Here is a 15,307-nt window from a genome sequence, read left to right as displayed (position 1 = left end):
CTCTTCATTGCCAAACCCTACAGGATTTTCTCCCTCAAATCTTCCTACTTTTCTCAGCCCATTGCTTCCTCTTCCTCGACACTATTCCCTCAGTTTCCAGGCCCCATACTCCTGGGCTTTATCCTTTTCACAGGATCTTTGTCCTTTGCCCATTCCTCAAGTACTCATTTTCCCTAAGATTCTGTCCCCAGTACCCACTGTCTGCCTTAGCTCTCCTCTCCCTCAATAAGCTGCAGTGACCACCTCTGTGCTGTTGCTCCCCAGATCCATGCGCTGGCCTCAGTCTCCCCCTTCAGTGGCAAACCAAGTATCCAACAGGGTAGTGGTCATTTCTTCTTGGCCATCTCTCTGGCACCTCAGACTCACCCAGTCACAGTGGAGTTCTTCTAAAGCTGTTCTTCCTCCTCCTCTCTCAGTAGGCGGCACCACCAACCACACAGACTCCCCAGTTAGAAACTGCAGCATCAGTAGTATGAAATCCTACTAATGTTTTTCTCCAGGTTTGCTCCAATTCCATCCTGCTACCCAACTGTACCACTACTATATTAATTCAATAGATTTCCACAATGGTCCTCACTGCTCTTCCTGCCTCAGAGATTGACCCCAACAAAACCATCCTCCAGGTTGATCCAAGTCAAAGATAATTCTGACCACATTGCTTTCCTTTGTGACAGCCACTAACAACCCCTTTCATATGTAAGACAGAGCCATAGGCCTGTTCATCAGGTCTCCCTGGGGTCTGGCCCCTGCCTGAGTACCCAACCCTGCCTCCCTCCACTCACTGCCACTCAAGGCACACGGCAGTAACAATCCCCCTGCAATTTTCTCTCCCAGCCAGACCTTTATTGTCACAGTGCCTGCTACCCAAGGCACCCCTCCTTCTCTCTCCCTGTGGCTAATCCTCACCCATGCTATAAGCTCAGCCTCAGCTCATCTCTTGTAAAAAGGCTCTCCTGACCTGCACTTTGCTTTGTCCTTTCCATACCATCATCACTATGTTTACCCTAGCACCTAAAAATGCTACACTTGGCTGGGCACAGTAGCTCATGCCTGTAATCCTAGCAGTTTGAGAGGCTGAGGCAGGTGGATCACCTGAGGTCAGGAGTTCGAGACCAGCCTGACCAACATGGTGAAACCCTGTCTCTACTAAAAATACAAAAATTAGCCAGGCATGGTGGCAGGCACCTGTAATCCCAGCTACTCGGGAGGCTGAGGCAGGAGAATCGCTTGAACCCGGGAGGTGGAAGTTGCACCACTGCACTCTAGCCTGAGCAACAGAGTAAGGCTCAAAGAAAAAAAAAAAAAAAAGCTACACTCACTTTTCTGCCTCTCAACCCTAGGTAGTTCTCTTTCCTTCCTCTGATTTGTCCTAGAAAGAACTGGAGGTGGTCGGGCGCAGTGGCTCAGGCCTGTAATCTCAGCACTTTGGGAGGCTGAGGCAGGCAGATCGCTTCAGGTTAGGGGTTCAAGACCAGCCTGGTGAACATGGTGAAACCCCATCTCTACTAAAAATACAAAAACCAGCCAGGCATGATGGTGAGTGCCTGTAATCCCAGATACTCTGGAGGCTGAGGCAGGAGAATTGCTTGAACCTGGAAGGCAGAGGTTGCAGTGAGCCAAGATCGTGCCACGGTACTCCAGCCTGGGTGACAGAGCCAGACCCTGTCTCAAAAAAAAAAAAAAAAAGAAAAGAAAAAAAAAAGAGAGAAGAAAAAAGAAATAACTGGAGGCAGTACTTCCTCCATCAGAACCAGCTCTTTGAGGGAAAGGGGCCACCTTACTTACCTTTGACTTCTACAGTCCCTAGCACAAGGTCAGGCATGCGGCAGGCATTCAGTTACAGTTTGTGTATTTAAGACATTTGCCACTTTACTCAAATGTTACCTAGCTCATCTTGAAAATTCCAACTAAAGTAAATATTAAAAACGAGCTGAAAAGGAGAAGCCAATTTGCTCCAGGAGATGCACAGCCAGTCCTTCTTAAGCCTGTACCTGAGAAAGTCTTCCTGATATTCAGAAACTGGTTAAAATCCTCCCCAGGAAAGCATTCTGAGAAAATAACATCAGAATGTTTTGTGTGTTGGTTGATGGCATATAGCTACATCCTAATGTAGACGAAGGAAGGGCAGCTCTGACCACATCTCAAAATACAACACATTCTGTGGATGAGTCTCTCAAATAATTAAAAGCTTATATGACGAAGTCCAACATTAGTTTTTGGCCACAAATCAATACACTGATGAAATCGCTAATTTTGGTTTTATCCAAAGTAGAACCAGTCTTCCTGTCCATTCTAATGTACAGTGCCATGGAGTAATGGAGAACAGATCGGACACAAGGCCTTCCAGCACTTGGGCTTGCCAAAGGGGCCCTGGACCAGAGGCATGTTCTCCTGGAGGCCAGAAGCCACGTGGTCCAACAGCCTGGGGAAAGGAGGCACTTCCCTTCCAACTGGAGAGACTGGGCTAATGAAGTGAACCCAATTATAAAATGGCTCGTTATGTTAACAGAGGTCGTGGTGTCTGGAAATTATTGCTGGGGTGTCTGGAATTCTTAATAAAAATTACAGGAAGTCTGATTGCTTGTGGGAAAATCTATGAAGCTAAGGGAGAAAGAAAGAATTCTATCTTCTGGGAAAACCCCAAGAGCCAAGAGCTGACTCATCTTTACAAGGTGTTAATCAGGAGGGCAAGGTGTGACCTGAACTCTGTTCCCTGGAGCTCTCCTCTCCTGGATGAGAGAGGCCCATTTGGCCATGGCTGTCCCTGGCTGACACGCACCCCTTTCACAAGGCTCTGTATGGGAACCAGAGGGAAGGATGCCTTAGGTTAACTTATGCCATATCTACGTCAATGGTTCCCAGCTTGACCCTTGGAAAAGCACAAAACACACATGCCTGCATTTCAAGCACTGCTGGTTAATTTTCTATAGTTGATCTTCTTCCTCTATTCCCTTGTTATGCTTCGTTTCCTTCATCTGTTACTAGCAGAATGATGCTGAGAAAGTTATTTCAAGCATCCTTAAGTAAAAATGAGGCCAAAGGGTCCCCACTTCATGGGAATGTAATAAGAATTCAACAGGAATAATGCATGTAAAGTACTTTGGATGACACCAACCACATAGTAAGAAGTTCAATAAATGTTTTAGTGTATTTTAGTTATTATTATCATTTTATTTTAACTATTACTATTATGATTGTCATTGCTCTTATTTCTTGGTAGCATTGTGGTTACAGAGGTTAAAATCATGGCTCTTGGGGCCCGGCACGGTGGCTCATGCCTCTAATCCCAGCACTTTGGGAGGCTGAGGCGGGTGGATCACGAAGTCAGGAGTTCAAGACCAGCCTGACCAACATGGTGAAACCCCATCTCCACTAAAAGGACAAAAATTAGCCAGGCATGGTGGCGTGCACCTGTAATCCCAGCTACTCAGGAAGCTGAGGCAGGAGAACCGCTTGAACCCAGGAGGTGGAGGTTGCAGTGAGCTGAGATGGTGCCACTGCACTCCAGCCTGGGCCACAGAGCGAGAGTCCATCTCAAAAAAAAAAAAAAAAATGACATGGTTCTCCTGCTTGCAAGGTGTGAGATTTGGCAAGATATTTAAGCTTTCCATGCCTCAGTTTCTTTAACTATAAAATGAAGGTGACTGTAATGTTTACTTAGTAAGCGAGATAATGCCATAAAGAGCTCTGCACATTGCCTGGTAGAGGAAGCTTGGAGAAACAGACACAAAGGATAATTGTTACTGGTTCCTTGTCATGTTCCTTCTTTCTTGATTTATTGGACACGTATCAAGTAGTGGCCCGGTGCTTAGGTTTCTAAATCTCCTCATGTGAAATAAGAGGCTCAAGAATTGTTTGGAAAAGTTCTCTACAGGTGGGATGCCTTTTCTGAAACTGAGCCAGCAGTTCTGGACACCTAGGTCTGGCAATTTCATCAAAAGTCAAGTCCACTATCTTTAGGGGCCTCAAAGTCTTCCCTCATTTCCATCTTTGACTTTTAGTTTCTGAGGAACTACAGTTTCCAACATTTATTATGTGGGTTTGGATCAATGAAATGTTCTTTCATGCGTCTGGGAACTTAACTCCAATTATAAAAGCCCTGGTGGATGAAGCTGGGGAACGAGGGATTGGAGGGACTTGTCCACACCCACCTCATCAATGATGGAGCCAGGAACCTGCAGAGTCAAGCTCTAACCACTGCCTGCCTCCACCTGAGGCCCAGGAAAGCCCAGGTCCCCCTCACAGCTGTGGTGAATCAGGCCCCAGCACATCAGGGAGGGTGGTGCTAAGAAAGAAGCCCCTGGCAGCCAATATCCCTGACTCCTGGGCTCCCTTTAGATGGAGACAAAGAGAACCCTCGTTAATCTGAGTGGGCCAGAAATGGAGACCAGCTAGCTGGTCAGCTTGGTGCTGGGGGAGAAGGGGGTGGATGTGGTGTTCGCCCCTGTGCAGCCAGTGGAGCCCTTCGTCCAGTGAATCAACCAGATCTGGTGGGGGCTGCTCTCTGATGCCTCTGGCATGCACATGCTCATGCCTACATTTAGAGCACTCTTGGGCAGTGCTGTGTGCCTGGGTTGTGCCTCAAGGGCATCCCCCTCCCACTTTTTGATTTGTTTTTCCAAAGAGTCCCCACCAGGAAATAGGAGAGTTTTCTGGATGGGGTCTAAGAACACTCCGGACTATTTCTTTTTTATTTTTTGATATGGAGTCTCGCTCTGTCGCCCAGGCTGCAGTGCAGTGGTGCGATTTCAGCTCACTGCAAGCTCCGCCTCCCAGGTTCACGCCATTCTCCTGCCTCAGCCTCCCGAGCAGCTGGGACTACAGGTGCCTGCCATCACGACCGGCTAATTGTTTTGTATTTTTAGTAGAGACGGGGTTTCACCGTGTTAGCCAGGATGGTCTCCATCTCCTGACCTTGTGATCCACCCGCATCGGCCTCCCAAAGTGCTGGGATTACAGGCGTGAGTTACCACGCCCGGCCTGGACTATCTTTTTAAAAGGCAAACCAGTCATGTTGATATCCTGTGTGTATCAGAAAAATTCAATGATCATGTCAAAACTTAAGATATAACATTGATTCTTTAAACTGAGGTTAGAGGAGGTAAATAAGAAAAACAGCAAGTCATTGTAAATAATAAAAAAAAACCTTTTAAATAACTGTGCAGATGGTACAAAGACAAGCTAACAGGCTCTAGTAGTGGTGAGCAAAAACATCGCTCCAAAGTAGAGTTTGAAGCCCGAACTTTGTGAAAACAAGGCTCTGGGCATCTCTGTTGCTTTGATTTCAGGGATTAGGTCATTCATTACCTTGTATTTGGGGATGGTCTTCAGAAGTTCTTTCACTGGGACATCTGTGCCAACCACTCCCAGAAGAATGCCCTTCGATCTCTGTCGAAAATAAACATTGAATTATAATAACAGTAAGTTAACTTGGCAAAAGAAATAGAATCTCACGAGAAGTCACATACCGTCTGCCTGGTGCCTTCCCCAAACTGATACAGATTGAGGATTAACCCATATCTCCAAGAATGGTCTCTTCTATCCCCCACCCTCCACCCAAAATGTTACTGGGTAAAATGAGAGCTTCTCAGGCCAACCATTAACTACTACAGTCCCCAACGCATAATCCTACCAAGATACTACAATAGCTTCCCTCTCCTCCCTTGAAAATTAAACACTGATTTGAAGAAACACAAGAGTTTCAGCAGCTAAGGGCTCTAAACATTCACCAGTTTCTCCTATGAAAGCTTTTTACAGGAAAGACAGCATGTTAACTGCTTTCTCAATTTACACTGCCATCTGGTGCCCAGGAGAGAGAGTCTAAATAGCAAGAGAAATATATAATAACCCTAACACTTTTACCAACTGAGGACCAAGGTGAAGGAATAGGCCTCTGGAGCCCCATTTTCCAAGGCATGTAGCCACTGTGATTTGCTAAAACTTTTCAGTGTCAGAAAGGCCATTTTTTAAGGCTTTATGGTGAGTTGAACAGTGTCCCCCCAAGTTCATGTCCACCCAGAACCTCAGAATATAATGCTATTTGGAAATAGCATCTTTGCATACACAATTGTTAAGGATCTTGAGATGAAATCACCGTGGATTTAGCGTGGGCTCTAAATCCCATGACTGATTTCCTTACAACAGGGAAGGACACAGAGAGACATATAAGAGGAACAGGTCACATGAAAACAGAGGCAGAGATTGGAGTGACACTGCCACAAGCCCAGGAATGCCGGGGGCCCCGAGAAGCTGAAAGAGGCAAGGAGAAATTCTTCCCTAGAACCTTCAGAGGGAGCATGGCCCTGCTGACATCTTGATTTCAGACTTCCAGGCTCTAGAACTGTGAGAGGAGAAATTTCTATTTTTTTAAGCCACACAGTTTGTGGCACTTCATTCCTAACAGCCCTAGGAAACTAATAAAAGGCTGGTAACTATAAATGAGAGTGGTCAGTGCACCATAATCATGGATGGTCTCTGGGGCTTTTCCTCCTCTGGTCCTCTAATACTTAAACTTTGGAAAGGTGTTGCCAACTCTAAAATGATGCCAGCCTGGGTTCCTCTCACCTGTTTTTGATTTGGTGATTCTAACAGCAAGATCAAACAATAAGGAAAAATGACATACATCCTATGCTTAAAAATCAAAAGTCACCAGAGCTGGAGTCAGAGGGGGTCTGAGAAAACCACCCTCCTAGCATCAAGCAGGAAGCTCAGCGACTGTACTCACGGTTTCGTTCTGCTTACTAAACACAGGCATGGCTACAGTGGTCATCAGGACGGGGCCCTGATCATCAGTCAGCTGGATGGAAGAGAAAAGCCAGTTACCGGGGAACGGTCTGGAAACCACAGTTCTGGAGGCCACCCCCTTGACAATCATGTCCTTTCCAAACCAGGGGCTGTTGAGATGGAACAGTGCCCACTCAAGCCTTTAGTGGAGCGGGGAGCACAATGTGTGTCCTGGATTTGCAGAGGACAGTCCCAGCCCCTAGCTGGGGAAACAAATCATTTGTCGTTAGTCACTCCAGCAGATCTGTTCTCTGCTTTCAGCCACTTTGGTTCAAACAGAATCTTGTTTGGATCTTCCTGATTCATTTTATTTTATTAGCACAGGTTTATTTTACTATTTTGCCTCCCAGACACTTATGTTTCTTAAGAGTGCTTCTCCGTAATCTAAATATTGAGGATCAGAAAGCATGCACATAAAGGGTCTGGTGAGTTGCCCCTGCAAAAAACAACAGAATCTGGATGCATTTATTTTCCCCAAGGTAGCCAGTCAAGGCTGTTTTACCTCTCTGGGTCTCTGAATGCCAGTCCCAGATGGAAAACAAATAAAACAAAAACAAAATTAAATAATAACTTTATCATCTGACTTCTAAAATCATGATGAAGAAGGTAATCATTTCTCTTATAAGAATGGCCCTTGAGGACAGGAGTGGTGGCTCACATCTGTAATCCCAGCACTTTGGGAGGCCAAAGGAGGCAGATCATGAGGTCAGGAGACTGAGACCATCCTGGCTAACATGGTGAAACCCCGTCTCTACTAAAAATACAAAAAATTAGCCAGGTGTGGTGGTGTGCGCCTGTAGTCCCAGCTACTCGGGAGGCTGAGGCAGGAGAATGGTGTGAACCCGGCAAACAGAGCTTGCAGTGAGCCGAGATAGTGCCACTGCACTCCAGGCTGGGTGACAGAGTGAGACTCTCTCCCAAAACAAAAAAAAAAAAAAGAAAAAAAAAAGAATCGCCCTTGAAATACAGCATGTGATTCACGTCTGTAAACCTCTCAATTGGGTTACAGACACATGGAGACACACCATTGCACCTGCTTTTTACACAGTGTTGGGAGACAGGCAGGAACCCCTACTCTGTCCCAAACAAATAGGGAAACAGAGTCTTGGAACATGGTAGGCTTTGGCCCAAGACAAATCTGGTTCTAAATCTCAGCTCTGAATCTTTCCTAACTGCACTAGTGAAGTATCCACGTGCTCATATGAAATAATGCCCACTATTCCCCAGCACTGTTGCCATGAAGACAAAACAGAAAACTGCCCAGCATGGTACCTGGCATATGGAAGTGCTCAAAGGATACTAGCTTCTTTTCTCTGCCTTCAAGGTCACACAGCTAGTAAGTAGCAGAGTCCAAAATGAGATTAAGGCTGGAGGCACTGCTGACAGGCACCAAAATTGACCAGGCAAGTCCTTCTGGGTTCGTAGCCTGTTCAAGCCCCAAGTGAAGCAATCTGTGAACTAGAATCCACTATCTTCAACCTAGCGTGTTTTCTGATATTTGGACACTTCTCTTCCGTAGCTTTAGTTCCACAGAATAATCAGGCATTGCTCCCTCAATCTACTTGGAAAGAGGCATTATAAAGAGAAGATCCTAAAATCTAAGCGTTTGAAGCCCCCATTGACTGGCTGGTCTCTTGAGTAAAGGTCATTAAACTTAGTCTTTCTTTTGCCTTGTTCTTCTAATAGATTATTAGAGCTGTGGGGTGTCACTACTTACAATGTAGTACCCAGGACAGCAGCACCTGTAGCACCTAAGTGCTTGTTAGTCTCAGGCCCCATTCCAAACACTCTGAATGTGAATAATTATTTTAATGATTCGTATGTATATTAAAATGCAAGAAGCATTCGTATAGGGTAATCCTTTCCATTTCATTTCCATCAACAATCATGACAGCTAAAGAGAAGCTGGCAGGTGTTGGAAAAAAACTCCCAACAGGGGTGGAGGGGGCCATGCTTTTATAAGTTTTACATAGATATCAAGATAGTCCTATATCCCTCCGTGACAAGTAAAATGAAGCAAGAATCTCCTGGTCTGTCTAGGACTGGGAACTCACGGTAACATGGTTAATTTTATGTGTCAACTTGGCTAGGCCATCATGCTCAGTTGTTTGAGCAACTGCCAGTCTAGATGCTGCTGGGAAGGTGTTTTTTAGATGTGACTAACATTTTAATCAGTAGTAAAGCAGATTTAATCAGTAGTAAAGCAGATTATTCTCCATAATGTGGGTGGGTCTCATCCAATCCATTGAAGGCCTTAAGAGAAAAGACAAGGCCCCCCTCAAAAGAAGGAATTCTGCCTGTAGACTGTCTTCAAATTCAAGACTGCAACAACAACTCTTGCTGCAATTTCCAGCATGCCAGACTGCCTACCTTGCAGATTTCAGACTTGCCAGCCCCACAGTTGTGTAACCCAATTCCTTAAACTAAATTCCTCCCCACCCTATCTGTATAGCCTATCTCTAGCTCTATAGGCTATCTCTAGAGAACCATGACTAATAATATTCACGGTAATCATGTAAGTCATTATTTTGGGCATCCTAATTTGGGTGAAAGAATATGTAAACAACTTTAATTCATCAATATAATAAACAAAAAATATTAACTATGAGATGATGCTGACAGTTAGTGTTGCCATGAACCAAGTCAACCAGTATATACAGTCTATAACAGTTTTTGGAAACATGGTTCTAACATCTTGCTTAAAATACTCAAAGCATACTGTGGCCACCACTGGAAACCTGCAAGGCCATTTTCAAAGGCAGAACCAGCCCATGGTAAATAGTTCTCCTAGAATTAGAAGTCTTCCCATATTCTGACTCCTTGATTAATCGTTAATGCTATAAAGAAAACTGATTTGAGCTGATCCATAACTCCGGACAACTTCCACGTTGCAACTCAAATCAAATTTCAAGCAGTGCCAACATGTATCATGGATGAAATAAAAACATACCATTGACAATAATGAGAAATGAAGCCTTTTTCCTGTAACCAGTAAAAATCAGTTATAAATTACTAGTAATTGTCCTGGCACAAAGACAAGATTATGAGAAACTAACTTCAAAATATTAAGCCAGAATATAGTATCAACTTCACTCAGGAGCTAATTCCAAATGTAATTACTGCATCATTACTTTAAAAAAGAAACCCATAATACTGCATTTGTACTGAAACCATTCATTTGTAACCAGCCCCAGGTAAACAAAGGAAATGCATTCAGTTCAGTCTGGCAACAGTTCACATGTGGGCCAACGATCTCATGGACCTCTCCTAGGGGCAGTTCTGGCCCCAATTTGAACTGGCTTGGCCAGAACCCTAACCTGTAGGCTTTCCTATGTATACCAGTTCATCATTATGGCAACAAAGACTGGCAGGAACACAGAAATACCATTTGCAGAAAATTAAGACTCTCTTCTGCACCCACCAGCTCCATCATTCCCAGTCCCCACAGGTCTGGACTCTGAATCTTAAACGTTTCATGGAGAAACACATCAATTTGCAAGTTCATTTGCACTGTAAGCACTTTATGATTGAAAGGCATTCTACACTCTTGCCATAGGAAATAGCAGTCAATGGCAAGTTTTGTTTCTTTTTTCCCAGACCACCAAGCAGAAGTTATGCAGCCAACTATGGCCAGAAACCCTCTGTCCCCCAACACGTTGCTAGGGGGTCCCTGCTTTTCTGTGGCCCCCCAACCTGTAGCTGCTACTGAGGCAAGGGCGCTGCTTATGATTCATACATGTGGCTTCCAAGAAAAATGTAGACGTAGAGTCAACATTCATTTTCCAAGGGGTAGGAGCAGGAGATGGGGGTCACCATGGTCCATCTGGGCAAAATCCCATTAACTGAAGTCCAAGTGGGAATCTTAAAATGAACTGCTATGCAATTACACTTGCCCAGGCTTTAAGCAGGCCTCTGAAATCTGTGGTTGTGGTGCTCTGTTGTACAATAAGTGTATATTATTCTATATCCTTCATTTCCCATGCTACATAATGGGGACCGCTCGGGTATCAAAGGAAATGATGAATAATAATACTGAACATCTGGTTTATAAAACACAAACTTGCTCAACAGATTGACTGCTTCCTGTCAGCTTCCCAAGTTAATCATGCATGTAGGCTCATATGAATATGCATTTGAACTGATGTGCAAGGTCCACGTGGCCATGCCAGGCCTACTCCTTAATACTTGATTAGTTTCCCACTGATGGCACCAGCTGGCAACATGGCTAGACCTAGGGCATGACCCCAGAGAGTATAACAACACAGGACTTGTGACCCATCCATTTTGCTGCTGGCCTAGTCACCTACTCATTGATTTCCTTAATAAACACTCCTCGAGCATCAGCTATGTGCCAGGTTCCATGCCATGTGCTGGGAAGACAACTAGGAATAAGGCATGGGTCTTATCCCCAAGGAGCCTCAAGTCTGCTAAGGGAGAAAGAAAAGCTAACATGGCAGAGGAAGAACTAGCTGGGAATGGCATGCTGGCTCTCATTCGGTGAGCAGAGAGGCTCTCTTTTCCAAGTCTAGCATGAACTAAAGTGAAAATGCCTGGTGTTTATCAATATCTGTCAGGGTTTATATGGCAGATTCAGAATGCTTCCTGAAAGCCAGTCTAACAAACGCAGGAGAAAGTAGTCTGCCGCAGAGTGATTTCATTCCATTGCTTTATACTTAAGGATATTGGTAAAAGGAACAAGGCAGGGGTAGACATCTTGTAAACTGCCTGGCCCCTTTCTTTTCCTTCTTCTGCAGGTATCACCCACTTCCTTTAGGAAAGTCCTCTTCACCCCGTCCAACCACAAGGTTTCTTAGCAGTCAAGCTCTCCCATCCTGAGTGTGGGGATGGACAGCCAACCCAGGCTGTGTTAACCAGAGCACTTCACACACAGAAGTGTGCACACACACACTCTGCCCAAGCTGCACTGGTAAGTTTATTAACTAGGCATGTAGTTCAGGCTAGGCTACCTGAGATGTTTTTCTTTTTCCAACCAGGAGCAAATGGGAAAGACTCCCTATTCTCCTTTGTGAATGGCTATAAGAACGTCAGCTTGACAGCCGTGTCCCCTTGCCACAGAGAGGCGATGAGACTGAATAAAATAAACTCAACAGAGAGGAGCAGAGACGTGTGTGTGTGCGTGTGTGTGTGTGTGTGTGTGTGCGCGCTGTGTGTATGATGGAGAAGAGAGAGATAAAGAGGGAGGGAGGAAAAAAAAGAGGGAAAGGGCAAGAGGGTACCTGTCCCTGAATGCCTTCATTCCCAAGATCAATTCCACCAATGCCCTTTTCCATTATGGGGTTGCCTGAGCCAATAAGTTTTATCTTTTAGCTTCAATGAGCATGAAATGGATTTGTAACTCTTAGACGTGCCAATTTGGGCCATAAATGACCTAGGCAGCTCTAGATACCCACTGAGGTGGTCCCAAGTGCCATGTACAATCCACACAAAGGAGAACTTTCTGAGGCCAAAAAGGCCAAAGGCAAAAGGGTACCAACATTCCCAAGATGGATGGTTGCATATCTTTCCCACAAGGGAAGAAATTTAGGTACCTGCAAAGTACCCAAATACTGATGGTAATGACTACTGTTTATGATGGTATAAAAGACTATTGTCACTATAATTTTATGTCAAGCCTTCACAATGAGTAGAAATTTGGCTGCTTCCCCAGTGGGTGCCCATGGTGAGGAGCAGTTGTGGCTATGTGCTTGCTGCCTGGGCAGCCTCCACCTTTGAAGGACATCTGTTTGGGTTGCCTTCTTCATAACTCTATTCAGAGGAAGCTTGCCAGGACTGGTGGCAGAAGCCTCTATTTCTCCTGCAGCTGGAAGCCCCTGGGGGTGAATGCCAAGCTGCAGAGAAAGGAGGCAATCTGGACCTGGAAGGCATCTGAGCAAGCCAAGGACAGCACTCTTGGCAGCCCATTTGAGGACTGCCAGGTGGTTTTCAGCGGAGCCGCCTGCCAGATCTGCTCAGCCCTAGAGGCTTGGGCTTAAAGGGAAGGTTGTGCACAAATGGTGGACTCAGCTCAGATACAGGACTGGCTCCAAGTCAAGAACAAAAGCTAATCCACTAACTCTCATCAAATAATCATATTTCTTCTATATTTTGCTCCTCTTACATTTGTGTTGCTTTATTATTAACATTGATCAACATATTGACTATGTTAGTAAATAATATAAATGTATAATACTATAATACGTAAATATTTTATATGTGTGTGTATAACTTGAGAATACGCAGCGGTGTTTCTGCTAGCTTCCTTTCAATACCTGCGAGGAACTTCAACCTGCACTCTATGAAAAGACACTGCCACCATCTAGTGGCCATTAGGGTAAATTGCAGGCACGAGGTCCTGGACGACAAAAAGCCATTTCCAGAGTATGGCCCTTACAAACAAAAATATATTTAGAGGCCAGGTGCGGTGACTCACGCCTGTAATCCCAGCACTTTGGGAGGCCAAGTGGCCAAATCCCAGCACTTTGGGAGGGCGGATCACCTGAGGTTGGGAGTTTGAGACCAGCTTGGCCAACATGGCGAAAACCCGTCTGCACTAAAAATACAAAAATTAGCTGGGCGTGGTGGGGGCACTCCTGTAATCCCAGCTACTCTACTTGGGAGGCTGAGGCAGGAGAATTGCTTGAGCCCAGGAGGTGATGGTTGCAGCAAACCGATATCGTGCCATTGTGCAACAGCCTGGACTGCAGAATAAGACTCCATCTCAAAAAAAAAAAAAAAAAGTATTTAAATGCCAGCTGATGTCGTTTAGTTACCTACCCAACTGAAGCAAAGACCGGCTGTTATCAACAATTAGGTCTGATAATAACATTTGCCTTGACAGAAAAGGAGTAGTACTAAGAGGTGGAAAAACACAGCTGTGCACATCTATAAATCAGATGAGACATTAAGAAAAGAGAACCATTGATTCTTTAAGATACCCAGAATCTGGGCTGGGCGTGGTGGCTCACGCCTGTAATCCCAGCACTTTGGGAGGCCAAGGCAGGTGGATCATGAGGTCAGGAGTTCAAGATCAGCCTGGCCAGGATGGTGAAATCCCCTCTCTACTAAAAATACAAAAAAAATAGCTAGGCGTGGTGATGGGTGCCTGTAATCCCAGCTACTCAGGAGGCTGAGGCAGAGAATTGCTTGAACCCAGGAGGCAGAGAATTGCTTGAACCCAGGAGGCAGAGAATTGCTTGAACCCAGGAGGCAGAGAATTGCTTGAACCTGGGAGGCAGAGGTTGCAGTGACCTGAGATCTCGCCACTGCACTCCAGCCTGGGCGACAGAGCAAAACTCCATCTCAAAAAAAAAGAAGAAGAAGAAGAAGAGATATGCAGAATCTGAGAATGTGACAGGGGAGCATAGCAAAGGAGAGGTTCTTTCACACCCACTTTCTCAAATGCAGCTTGAACAAAAGGGACACCAACTCCTTGGCACTTTCACCTCTCCCCATGAGCTTATCAATGACTTGGGAATTCTTAAGGGCCATTCTCTGGGTAGCACATAATAGGGTTAACGGGGTGAGGCTGGGAAGAAATGTCACCAATGTCCTGCAGTTTGCACACTCCATGGCAAGGAGAGAGGAAGACAACAGAAAGCCATCAGAACAGCTCTCTGTACAATTAGTTTGTGAGGGCACCAGGGAGAACAGCAGGGAGACGTACATCTGGAAAAGGGGATGTAAGCAGACTATGTGGCAATTTAGATACCTTCCCCAAACAAAGTCTCTGCACCCTTCCCTCCTCCACCAGCCAAAAAAGTCCTCTGTACCTAACCTTTCAATGGCCAACTACTTGCACCACCCCCAAATCTCCCACCCCCTTCCATCGTCACAACATCTCTTATCCTCAACACTGGGCAGACATGTCAGGGAAAGAATCTAGTAAGACTGTGCTAGGCATGTTCAGGAGGATGTTTTCTCTGGAGACACACCCCCAGTAGTGACAGAGACACCCTTTGGAGGAAGAACACAGGTGAAAATCCACTGAAACGTGGGGCAAGGAGATCCTATTGCATCTCATGCCTGGAAAGGGACCACAGTATTGATTCTGCCTACTTGGCTAATGTTAACATCATCTGACTCTGGCTGTGGATTTTGCTCTTATATTCTTTAGATTTCCACTACTTTTAGTGATAATCTTAAGGTTTGCTGATTGTGAGCAGTTTTAATTGAGAGACTTTACAATTATAATAAGAAACAAGAAATAAGTAAACCTTTCAAGTAACATGTCCTCTTGCTTTTCACTTGATTGTCTTCGTAAAGTGTAATCACTAAATCTTGAGAATGCTACAAAAAAGATATTTTGCTTTTAGCCAAAACATTTTCCCTCTTCTTACTGGATCATTATTACTTGCATTTGAGATTTGGAGATTCCATATTCTTCCATGAGATTTCACTGCATTTTAACTGGTTTAAATACAAAAGTAAACACATTTCCCTCTTTGAACTTTAACTGCATCTTGTATGAGCTAAATTGTTGAATTTGTTTGTTCTCTTTCTCTTCTTAATAAACTGAAGACAACTT

General features: G+C 44.9%; 1 protein-coding gene across 3 annotated transcripts in view; it reads right to left on the bottom strand.

The window, feature by feature from the left end:
- The window catches only part of CACNA2D3 (calcium voltage-gated channel auxiliary subunit alpha2delta 3), a 939,729-nt gene that overhangs the window by 225,245 nt on the left and 699,177 nt on the right, over positions 1–15,307 (bottom strand). For all 3 annotated transcript variants that reach the window (XM_031009416.3, XM_031009417.3, XM_055383540.2), the window contains 2 exons: positions 6,725–6,796; positions 5,308–5,388 (listed from right to left, as the gene is read on the bottom strand). In XM_031009416.3, coding sequence (XP_030865276.1) covers positions 5,308–5,388; positions 6,725–6,796 — 153 coding nt within the window. The remainder of the gene's footprint in view (positions 1–5,307; positions 5,389–6,724; positions 6,797–15,307) is intronic.

Source organism: Gorilla gorilla, chromosome 2 (assembly GCF_029281585.2).
Source record: "Gorilla gorilla gorilla isolate KB3781 chromosome 2, NHGRI_mGorGor1-v2.1_pri, whole genome shotgun sequence".
Lineage (NCBI taxonomy): Eukaryota > Metazoa > Chordata > Mammalia > Primates > Hominidae > Gorilla > Gorilla gorilla.
The sequence above is the reverse complement of the archived record's forward strand: the minus strand, read 5'-3'. Positions and strand labels throughout refer to the sequence as shown.